Source organism: Nelumbo nucifera, chromosome 1 (genome assembly GCF_055504915.1).
Source record: "Nelumbo nucifera cultivar China Antique chromosome 1, China Antique-T2T, whole genome shotgun sequence".
Classification (NCBI taxonomy): Eukaryota; Viridiplantae; Streptophyta; class Magnoliopsida; order Proteales; family Nelumbonaceae; genus Nelumbo; species Nelumbo nucifera.
This window is the reverse complement of record NC_142649.1, coordinates 170,988,168-171,000,183: the sequence shown is the minus strand read 5'-3', so window position 1 is coordinate 171,000,183 and position 12,016 is coordinate 170,988,168. Positions and strand designations below refer to the sequence as shown.

The following is a 12,016-nucleotide window of genomic DNA, read 5'->3' as shown; positions in this document are numbered from 1 at the left end:
AGAAATAAGTTGGAGGCAGAAATCGAGGCATAGGTGGATCAAGGAAGGTGATGGAAATACAAAGTTTTTTCATGATGTGGCAAATGGGAGGAGGAGAAAGAACTTTGTGTCTAAGCTGGAGGTAGGGGGAGGTTTTCACTAATCAGGATGATATTGCTAGGAGGTTTGTGGATCACTTTAAATCGATTAATAGAGGACCCTTGGATGAAAGGTTGGAATTGGAAGGGATAGATTGGCCAAGTCTGGATGAAGATCAAGTTAGGTGGCTGGAAAGAATCTTTGAGGAAGAAGAGATTAGGAAGGCGGTGTTCTTAATGGATAGATCCAAAGCTCCAGGCCTAGATGGTTTTACAATGGCCTTTTACCAAGATTGTTGGGATGTGATAAAAAATGATCTTTGTGAGGTTTTTAATGAGTTTGCAGATAAGCATATAGTCAGCCAAGGCATTAATGCTACTTTCTTGGCTCTAATTCCAAAGAAATCTGATGCCATCTATCGTAAAGACAACAATCCAATTAGTTTGGTGAGTATCTATAAAATCTTAGCAAATGTGTTGTCTTTGAGGATTAAAGAAATCCTTCCCTCCATTATTAGTTAGGCCCAAGGGGCATTCATCCAAGGATGACAGATAATTTATCAGATCATAGTTGCCAATGAAGGTGTGGAGGAGATGAAGAGGTCTAAGCAAAGAGGCTTTGTATGTAAGCTCGATCTTGAGAAAGCCTATGATTTGGTGGATTGGCAGTTCCTAGTAGAGGTTTTGAGGAAGTGTGGGTTCAGGGAAAGATGGTGTGGTTGGATGCTTGGTTGTGTCAGCTCTTGTTACTACTCCATCTTAGTAAATGGGGTGGTAAGGGATTTTTTTCCAGCTATTAGGGGTATTAGACAAGGGGATCCACTTTCACCTTTTCTCTTTACCTTGGTAGCTGATGTGTTCAATCGAATTATCACAATGGCTGATAGGGAAGATGTGATAAAGGGATGGAGAATAGGCACAAACCAAATTCCAGTAACTCATTTGCAGTTTGTGGATGACTTGATGATCTTCTGTGGTGGTGGTGGTTTTAGTGAGAAGGTGGGAAACTTGAAAGAATTGATTAAAGCCTTTGAAGGAGTGTCCAATTTGAAAATCAATTTAGAAAAGAGCTGCATTGATGGAGCCAATCTGGACTTTGAGGAGGTTGAGGCTATTGCAAATTGTCTTCAATGCTCCATTTCTACTTGGACATTGTCCTATTTAGGGCTGCCGTTAGGGGCAAACCCTAGTGAGAGTAGGTTCTGGACCCTAGTTATAGAGAAGCTTGAAAAGAGATTAGCTGTGTGGAAGAAAAATTACATATCTTTGGGTGGGAGGATCACCTTGATAAGAGCTACCCTTGTGAACCTACCTACTTACTACCTCTCTGTCTTTAGGATACCATCTAGGGATGTGAAGAAACTGGAAAAATTAATGAGAGATTTTCTTTGGGAACCGGGAGAAGGTAAAAAAGACCACTTAATCAGTTGAGAGGTTGTGGGTAGAAGCAAAGAGGAAGGAGGATTAGGGCTTGGGAATGTGCTTAAGAAGAATAAATGCAGGCACATGAAAGGTGTCCACTGGCGTCCTTCCAGTGGCTTCTATCGGAGCTATTCTCACTACCACAGGCGTCCTTCTAGTGGCTTCTATCGAAGCTATTCCCACTACCGTTGACGTCCAATCTTAAAAACAAAACAAGAAAAAACAAAGAAAGATCAGTCAATCAAGCTATTCCCACTGAACAAATTAGGAAAAAAACGAAATACAAAACCCCTAAATTAACAAAAACAAAACCCAACAACACTCAAATACAAACCATGACAAAAAATAAAAACCATCTTGATATTCTGATCAGCTGCCATGCATACCAAAAATGGAACCCACCTCTAAGAGAGAGAGAGAGAGAGAGAGAGGGGAATAGGGGATAGAGTGATGGTCGCTGCCATACCAGAGATGGAACTCACCTATGAGAGAGAGAGAGAGAGAGAGGGGGGGGGGAAGAGAGGGGATAGAGTGATGGTCGCTGCCATACCAGAAATGGAACTCACCTATCAGAGAGAGAGAGAGAGAGAGATGGAGTGTTTCGAGAAAGAGAGGGAGAGAGGATAGGGAGAAAAGAGGGGGGGAAAGAGAGGGGATATAGTGATGGTCTCGATGTTCCACTGGCTTCCATCGAAGCTATTCTCACTACCACTGGCGTCCTTCCAATGGCTTCTATCGAAGCTATTCCCACTACCACTGATGCCTAATCTTAGAAACAAAACAAGAAAAAACAAAGAAAAACCAGTCAGTCAAGCTATTCCCGCTGAACAGATTAGGATAAAAGTGGAAATACAAAACCCCTAAATTAACAAAAACAAAACCCAACAACACTCAAATACAAACCATGACAAAAAATAAAAACCATTCTGATCTTCTGATCAGCTGCCATGCATACCAAAAAGAGAGAGAGAGAGAGAGAGAGAGATGGTCGCTGGCATACCAGAAATGGAACTCACCTATCAGAGAGAGAGAGATGGAGTGTTTTGAGAAAGAGAGGGAGAGAGGATAGGGGGGGGGAAAGAGAAGGGATATAGTGATGGTTTTGATGAAATCTGAAACAAAGGACATGTGTTGCAACTGGGGACTAAAGGAAAATGAAAGAAAATGAAATCTGAAACAAAGGGAACGTGTCAGTCTTGATGAAATCTGAAACAAAGGACATGTGTTGCAACCAGGGACTAAAGGAAACGTCTGAAACAAAGGGAACGTGTTGAAAGGGGAAAGCACCCCTTTCGTATTAATATATGTATATAGGATAAGATAATTATTGTTATTAGTTAGTAAGTAATTAGTAATTATTGTTATTAATTAATAATTAATTAGTAATTAATTACTAGAAATGGGTGCTCGCACGTGGGATCTACTCGCACGAGTAGGTTCCATTTCCTGAGTGCAGAGAGCACCCACATCCTTTTAATATATATATATATATAAGATACTAATGCATTAATAAAATATTCATAAATTAATGATAAATGCTAAGATAATTATTAAATACTAATAAAATAATAATAATAAAGTACTAATAAAATAGTAATTATATATTCATAAATATTAATAAAATAATGAATGAACTAATATAAAACTGAAAATTTTCACTTGATTCCATTTCCAATTCCAAATGAACCAAACAACAACAATCGGAATCCGATTTTATTCCTAATTGAACCAAACAAGTGTCAGGAATAGGTGATTCCGATTCCGATTCTTGGGGATTTTGATTCTAATTCCAATTTCAATCATGTCCATGAACCAAACAGACCCAAGTTCTTTTTATTTACATTACCTAGAGCTAAGCCTCCCTCCTTTAAGATCTTTAGTCTCTATTTCCCATCTCAACAAGTGATCTTTTTTCTCCTCCCCTGTTTCCTATTAGGAAATCCCTCATTACCTTCTCAATCTTCCTAGCCTCTTGTGGAATCCTGAACAATGACAAATAGTATAATGGCAAGTTTGCTAGAGCTGATCTAATCAGAGTAATTCTCCCACCTAAAGATATGTGATTCTTCTTCCAAATTGCTTTCTTTTTGCATACCTTTCTAACATTGGAGTCCAAAAACTACTCTCTTTGGGATTGGCTCCTAAAGGAAGCCCCAAATAGGGCAAAGACCAACTAGATATGGAACACTCAAGCCTCTCTGCAATAGCCTCTAGTTCTCTAAACTCCAAATTCATCCTCGCAATGCAACTGTTTTCAAAATTAACTTTGAGATTCGAGATAGCTTCAAATTTCTTTACCAAACTCTTCAAATGCCCTATTGACCCTTGTTCACTCCCTTCACAAAAGATTATGATATCATCCGCACACTAGAGGTGTGCGACTACAATATTATTGCCACCAATCTTCCAACCCCTAATCTCCCCTTATCCACCTTGGAAATGAGTATGCTAAAAACATCCACCACCACTAAGAGGAAAGGGGATAAGGGATCCCCTTGCCTCAGGCCTCTGCTTGCCTGAAAAAAATCCTTCACCACCCCATTAACCAACACAAGCCTCTCTGCAATTAACTAACACAAAATTGGTGATCTCACTCTTGAGTTGGTAGGTTTTTGCCACATTCAATGCCTTGGAATACGTCTTAGCAGCACTATCTCAAATATCCTTTAATGTCTTGGTCCATAAACAATTTCTGCTAATCAGTGGCTACATCAAATCACCACCCATGGCCATGACCACATAGTTCTTTCGTCCCTACCTAGCATGAAGTGGATTTGTGGCAGTTCATTCTGCAGTATCTCATGTAGTGTATCCCAGCTTCCCAGTTCCAATGACCTTCATCTACTCCAAATAATTGCTTCTGTATACAGTGGTCACTAGTATTTTGGGGTTCTCCCTGGGAGAACTTGTAGATCCATAAGTGTCGTATTGGGTTTGGGTTGGTCTTTAACCCGACCTGCCTAATCTGTCAACTGGTTAATGACCCATTTAGACAAAATTAAATGGGTTGGTCCAACCCAAACCCACCTTGACCCAACCTGACCCACCTGACCCATTAATCCTAGACGTACATAAATCACATAACACAAATTTGAGTTTGATTTTTTACTCTATCTAGTCATCTTATAAATTGCAGAATCAAGAGCGTTCTGATATTTTTAAAAGAACAGACCTTCAATTCAAGCAAGCATGAATCTCTAACCAGAAAGTGAAGAGTTTTCTCTTATTTTGAGGGAAATGATAGCCACCATTAAAGGCTTCTTAATCTACAGAAACTATTGAAGACAAAATTGGCAATTCAACCAGTCTGATACAGCTAGACAAAAATGGAATAATCATGAAAACAAATTGTTCAAAAAGAAAATACAATAAAATTTTCATTAGAGAGAGAAGTACCTTCTTCATTTCGCAAGACTTGTATTTGAGATCTGAACTCTCTGAAGAATTCAGCAAAGAAAGAAGAGAACAAGAGAAAATAACAGCCACCACAACCAATCCATGATTTCTCCATGGATCTTTACAATTTGTTTGGACAAATTTTAGATCTTCATTGCTTTTCGTTCTGGAATGAAAATGATTAATCCACTGTATCCACATAAAGAGGACTTCTAGTATATCTGGCATACAACACCTCTACTTGTTCTAAACTGTAACAGAGATTCTATTGTCGAGAACTCGAGATCAAACAGTTGTAAATGAGATTTCAATCCGGACATAAAAACTTTTCAAGTCAAGACAAGATTGAAATGGAAGTGTGGTTTGCTATTGTTTCTGAAAGCTCTGCTCCTTCAAATCAGAGATGCATTGAGGGATCAAGTCACAGAACCTGTGGTTTCTTGAATTTTTTTAGTTGTTAAGATAAATATGGAATGATTCTGAAATCTGAATTGTTCTCACTTCTACGAGATAAGAAAGCTTAAACAATTGGAGATTTAGTTGAAATCATAGCAGAGATTAATAATCCTTCTTAATTCAAATGGTTTCTGGAGTTCATTCCACAAAAGACAATGAACCAAAGACCGGGGGGGGGGGCTTCGAAATAACGAGTTACCCATTGGATAACCATAACCCAACCCGCCCAAACTATTAATTGTCCCTTTATTTGCTTAACCAACACGTCAATGACCTGGGACTAAATAAATACAACCCAACCTGTGAATTGATGGGTAGGTTGGGCGGGTTAGTGGGTTGGGTTTAAAAATTGCCACCCCTAGGTTCAACCAACCCTGACACCAGTATAGGCAGGGAGAAATAGGGGTGCTCTCACCTGACACCTCAGAAACCTCTGAAAGGGTTGTCGATCTCAAGTAGAATATAAAATTGGTTGATTAACACCTCATTGCCAATTCCACATCCACTCTTTAGCATCCAATCAAAATAAGGTCCGAAATCTCAGATTTTCTTGTTTTTTGGGCAACACACTCTAGGAATCACTTCTAGGCATCAAACAGAATTGAATTCCTAAAATCCTCATAACAAGCAGGCTACATCATTAGAAGTGATCAGCCTCTTCAATTCTCTATGCACACTGCCGATCGTAATAATGTACATGCATCCCACATAGGGAAACGAGTAGGTAACTCTGCTCTCATACAAACTTGTGTTGTAATGTAGTAAAACAGAAAGAAAAGTAGCAGAGTTATGAAGGAGAATGAAGGAAGAAGAAAGGAGGATTGTGGGAGAAAACACCAAATTGTGGGGGCTGTTATGGCTCCAATTACTATTTATACTGGTTGCTGGAAATAAGATACCAAATTACAAATATGCCCCTGGAAAGGGTTTTATTTTTGGACAATTGCATTCATTTCCAATGAATGGATTTTAGAAGTTGATCCCTTTCAGATGCTGCTCTTGCACATTGTTGAATTAAATGCTTGTGAATTGTGTAGATCTAATGGTCTTTAACTTCTATGCATGTTTTTTTGGAGAAATCTTTTATTACAATTTGTTAAATTTTGTGTTCATCTGTTTTACTTCAATGAAAGGGTTTTTCATCTCTATTGGATTTATTGAATATGGTCAACTTGTTTTATTGGACAAAGCTATTTCACTGTATCTCCTTCTGATCATGGTTTTAAAGCTAATGTATGTCTACAATCTTGATTTGTACATTGTAAACAATTTTTTTAGCTCTTATAAGATTAATTGCTTTTGGATGATATAAATGGATGTAATGTAGGGCCGCAGTAGTCCTCATCCTTTTTGCCCTCCAAATCCTGAAGATATTGCAACCATCTGCTACACTAGTGGTACAACTGGGACACCAAAGGTATCATATTTTGGTTTCCTGTTGACTGAGTTCTTTAACTTGTAACCTAAAGTGTTTATCCAGTAATATTTTGGTTCCTTATATTAACTACAGATTATGGTTTTGTTCCTATGAGAAGGGAGCTGTATTAACTCATGGAAACTTGATTGCAAATATTGCTGGTTCCTGCCATACCATCAAATTCTACTCCTCAGATGTGTGAGTTTTTATTTTTTGTTTTTATTTTTTATTCTGTGCACATCCTTTTACTGAAGTTATTTGTTGCATTTGACAGTTACATATCTTATCTTCCTTTGGCACACATTTATGAACGGGCTAACCAAGTTATGGTAGCATACCATGGAGGTGCAGTTGGTTTTTACCAGGGGGTTTGTGTCTCAACTTAGTTTCACGCTAGCAGCAATTGTGTTAGTTTTTTGACATGATTTTTGCATATAATTGGTTATTTTTGTTACATGGTTTGATTTAAGAACAATAGAAAATGTTTTTAGTACAATAAAAAAAATGTTTTTAAGAACTTCTATGCTAATGCACATTTTCAGCATCCAGAGTGATGTTTAGACTATCTGATACTTGGGTATGCTGAAAATCTATCTTCTTTTATGGTTCTTGAGGAACATAATTGTTTTTTTCTTATCAGTAACAAGAATCGACTTTATTAAGTATAAATAAGTGTGAAATACAACACTACTTTCCAAATGACTTTTTAGAAGTAGAGAGAAGTTTGGGTTAGTCATTGCCTGACATGACAGGCATAAAAACTGAATATCTAAAATTGTAAGTTATCATTGAGCCTGGCATTCCCCATTCTAAGGAATTTTTGTTCACATCCATCCTCGCAAAACTGTCAACCAAGCTATTTTCCAACCTTGAAATCCACCTGAACAAGCAATTCAGATTGGATGCCGAGAGCTTTAACTTAATCAGAATATACCCTTGATTAACATGGAGGTCCAATGCACTTTGCACTCAAAATTTAAAATGAACTTTCACTATTGGTATTGGCATCATTGGGATTAGAAAATGTTAGGTTCATGTGAAGCATAAAAACATGTCTTGACCATAAAGAAAGGTTTCTAAGTATAGGAAGCAGAGAATGAGATTTTCTAAGTAATACTATGTCAGGAGGGAATGTCGCTTGGTCTAGGAATTGGAAATGAATTATTTCTAGTCGGTTTGTATCTGGAATGTTCCTAGTGTATCCATATATATAGAGGTCCGCAAACAACATGCATCATGGAATAGTCAATTCATCTATGATCAGTGCAAATAGATAAGGGCTAAATGCTAAACCTTGGTTGTTGCCCCTTTAGACATATCCTTAATTAGGTCTGTATACCTAATTTGGACCACTTTCTTTTCCAAAACCCACCATATTATTTCTCTAGGAACTCTATCATAAGCCTTTTTTGGATCAATGAACACCATATTAAGATCTTTCTTCTTCTTTCTCATCAATTGCCTCAAAAGAAATATGGCTTCCATGGTTGATCTTCTTGGCATAAAGCCAAATTGGTTTTCTGATACACTTGTTCCAAGTCACAATCTTTGTTCAATTATTCTCTCCCAAAGTTCTATAGTGTGGCTAATGAGTTTAATCCTTCGATGGTTATTACAACTTTGTATATCATCTTTATTCTTAAATATAGGCACCATACTATTCTTTCTCCAATCTTCATGCATCATCTTTTCTTTTACTATTTTATTAAAATGCTTTTCCATCTTTGTTTGATTTCCTCATCTTTTACCAACACTCTTTGATCATCTTTAATGCACCTAACATGGTTTAAATCTCTGCCTTTCCTTTTTCTCAGCTTTGCTAGTTTATATATTCCTTTTTCTCCCTCTTTAGTGTTTTATTTATGGTCAAGCTCATAATAAGCTCTACATTTAGCTTCATTCACTTTCTTTTAAACTTCATTTCTTATGATTTTATATTTTCCCCAATTTTCTGCATTTTTAGCCTTTTGCCATTTTTTGTAACATGTTCATTTTAATCTAATTATATTTTGACCTCTTCATCGCACCACCAAGTTTTTTAGTATTTTTATCCTTTGCTACTTTCTTGATGTTTTTTGCCATTTCAAGCCAAATATCGTTAATCTTTCCATCTAAATTTAAATTCCCTTTTATTATCAACTTGTTTCTAAATTGAGCTAGCGTTTTCTTCTTTTAGGTTTTTCCACCTACACCTATTTTCTTCCCTATTTCTCTTCCATTTCCTAATGCACATATCTACCACCACTAATCAATTTTGTGTTATTAAGTTTTTTCATGGAATAACTTTGTAATCTTTACACATCATTCGTTCTGTTCTCCTAATAAGGAAAAAATTATTTAACATATGTTTAATCCACTTGTAAATGTTATTAAGTGTTTATCCTTCTTTCGGAAAAAACTGTTTAAAATTTCTCTGTCATAAGCTATTGCAAAATCTAATATTCTATGTCCTGATTCATTCCTCTCCCTAAATCCAAATCCTCCATGTACTATACCATATCTTACACTTCTTTTCCCTATGTCATTTAAGTCTCCTATAAAATTCTTCTCTTTGTTTGGAATTTCTTGGACTAATCCTTTAGAGTTTTCCCAAAATTTTCTTTCAATGTTTTCTTCTAAAGCTACTTGAGGTGCATAGACACTAATTATGTTAATGACTTCCTCCTCTGAAACAAGTCCAATTAAAATTCTTCTATCCCCAATTCTTTTAACATTTACAATTTCATTTTTTTAAATTCTTGTCTATTATTATCGCTACATAATTTCCATTGTTCATCTCTCCCATATAGCATAATTTGTAGCCATCAATTTCTTTAGATTTTTACCCTTCCATTTAGTTTCTTGTAGGCATGCAATATTAACCCTTTTCCTCCTCATAGTGTCTACTAATATCATAGTTTTTCCTGTTAATGTTCCTACATTCTAAGTGGCTAAACGAAGTCGTGTTTTCTGGACTAGTTTATTTACCCGCCCCCATCCAGAATGATGTGGTAACCCTTGCCTATGTGACACCACATCCGGGCGTTGCCATGGGGGGTCACTTACGGGGACCATCCTAGCAAACACTTGCGCACTTGACACTACACTCGAGTTAGGGTGCAGCACACCATTTATGCAAAATGCCCTAGCATGAGCACAAAAAGACAAATCAGGATCCATAATCATGAGGGTTTGGCAGAAGTTTTAGTGTTAGTTGCCAACTTGACACAGCCCTCCTTTATCCGGGCTTAGGACCAGCAGTGTAAGATAAACTCACACTGGTAGTGTTAAGAAAAGGAAATATATATACCAGGACCAAAACCTGTTGCATTACTGCTTGGCCATGCCCCAATTCGATTTATATTCAGCACTAATAAAAGACTAATATTGGTCTTGGTTGTTCATCAATTATAGTCTAAATATCTATGGAATCAATTAAATTGTTGTTAGGATTTTCCACGTGTAGATGTAGAATTAAACTGAATTTATTGATCATTATATATAATTCAATTAAGATATTATATGAAAGTATGATTCCTTCTATTCTATACAATTAAGATATATAGCAATTTAGCATTATGGGCATTGACTCTTATAATTGTTAAACCAGTCTAACGATTCTAGATTCTTCTTTTGATAAATAGATCCTTTAACTTTTTTTTTTAAATTCTTCAACATATAGTTTTTTATTGTTATTCTTGAACATATATTTTCATTCTTTAATATAAGTTACCATTGATTCTGGATTAATCTAATAATTTGTCTGTACAGCTACTATGAGGTGATCATCATCATCATCATCATCATCTAATCCTTATCCCAACTATATTGGGTTGGCTACATGAATCCCATTTCACCATTCTGTTCTGTTTAATGCTATATCCATTACTAAATTATGAGCACGTAAATCATTTCTTATTATTTTGACCGATGTCCTTTTGGTCTGCCTCTAGGTACTATGATGTGATCCAAGTCCAAAATTTTTGTAGACATTGACAAAGAAAAGCTTACTAATTCTTCATTAAATACTCGTATGCTGAATGTTGCCTTTTGTTTGCAGGACAATTTAAAATTGATGGACGATATGGCTGCTTTAAGACCAACTATATTCTGCAGTGTCCCTCGACTATATAATAGAATCTATGCTGGGTAAACTAATGTTCAATAGTTAAATTGAATTTTCTCTATGCCTACAATTTGTAAGGGCATTCATTTTTGACTTAGTCTGCAATTGCTATCTTAAAACTGCAGTATTATAAATGCTGTAAAGACATCTGGTGTTCTAAGGGAGAGGCTGTTCAATGCTGCATATGATGCCAAGAAACAAGCAATAATGAGTGGTAAACGAATTGACAACTAGATGCATTTTACAAGAAAGCAAGGAACTTTTGACTGTCTTTTTTTTTGTCCCTGGGTGTCAATACTATGAACAATGTATAACCTATAGCACCTACATTCTTTAAACAAGAAATATGTACATTTGGATTTTGGAATATTATAAGTGAGTCAAGCAAGAAACACATCTATTAGGAAGACTGGGGCTTCATTTGGTTGCCAAGAAAATGCAAGAAAGTTGAATCCAGAAAAGACTTTCTAGGTAACACTATCTGAGATTATTTGGTTGCTAAGAGGATCCTGTGGGCCCCAATTGTCAGATTTACTAATTAAGGGACTTGGGCATGGAGATACAACACTCTAACTAGGGTGTGACCTCTCTTGCTAAATGTCCCATGTTTTTAGCATTTTGGCTCACCAATAGATGGGCTTTATATAATGGATCATCTAGGCCAAAAATAAGTAGTCTCTAAATTCTATGGTTACATGGTTCTATGCATTCACCAATTTAGATATGACTCATTTATGCTTGTTAATGACATTGTACTGTTTTGTAAGGACAATGGGGGTGGGTGGAGCTAGGAACCTATAATTCTTGCTCAAGTGCTTTGAGTTGATTTCAAATAAAAAAATTAATTTTGACAAGAGTTGTGTGACCAGCATTAACATGGAGGAGGATGAAGAAGAGGACGTTAGGAGGTTCTTTCCTTGAAATACTTAGGTCTTCCCTTGGGAAGTAATCCTAGAGCCAACATTTTTTGTAATCCGGTGGTGGAAGAGGGTAACAAAAAAAATTGTCTGTTTTAAAAAGGAACTTCATTTCTTTAGGAGGCAGAATTACTCTAGCTGAATCAACCTTGACCTACCAATGCATATACTTTTTGTCAGTTTTTAGAATTCCGAGGTCAATAGCAAACGGATGAAAAGTTAATAA

The 12,016-nt window shown here is 36.4% G+C and overlaps 1 protein-coding gene across 2 annotated transcripts in view; it reads left to right on the top strand.

The window, feature by feature from the left end:
• LOC104596495 (long chain acyl-CoA synthetase 6, peroxisomal-like) overlaps window positions 1-12,016 on the top strand; it is a 65,623-nt gene that overhangs the window by 29,073 nt on the left and 24,534 nt on the right. For both annotated transcript variants that reach the window (XR_016080634.1, XM_010257682.3), the window contains exons 10-14: window positions 6,679-6,768; window positions 6,887-6,966; window positions 7,043-7,136; window positions 10,808-10,896; window positions 10,999-11,087. Coding sequence is in view for 1 of the 2 variants with exons in the window: in XM_010257682.3 (XP_010255984.1) it covers window positions 6,679-6,768; window positions 6,887-6,966; window positions 7,043-7,136; window positions 10,808-10,896; window positions 10,999-11,087 (442 nt within the window). In the remaining variant the exon portion in view is untranslated. The remainder of the gene's footprint in view (window positions 1-6,678; window positions 6,769-6,886; window positions 6,967-7,042; window positions 7,137-10,807; window positions 10,897-10,998; window positions 11,088-12,016) is intronic.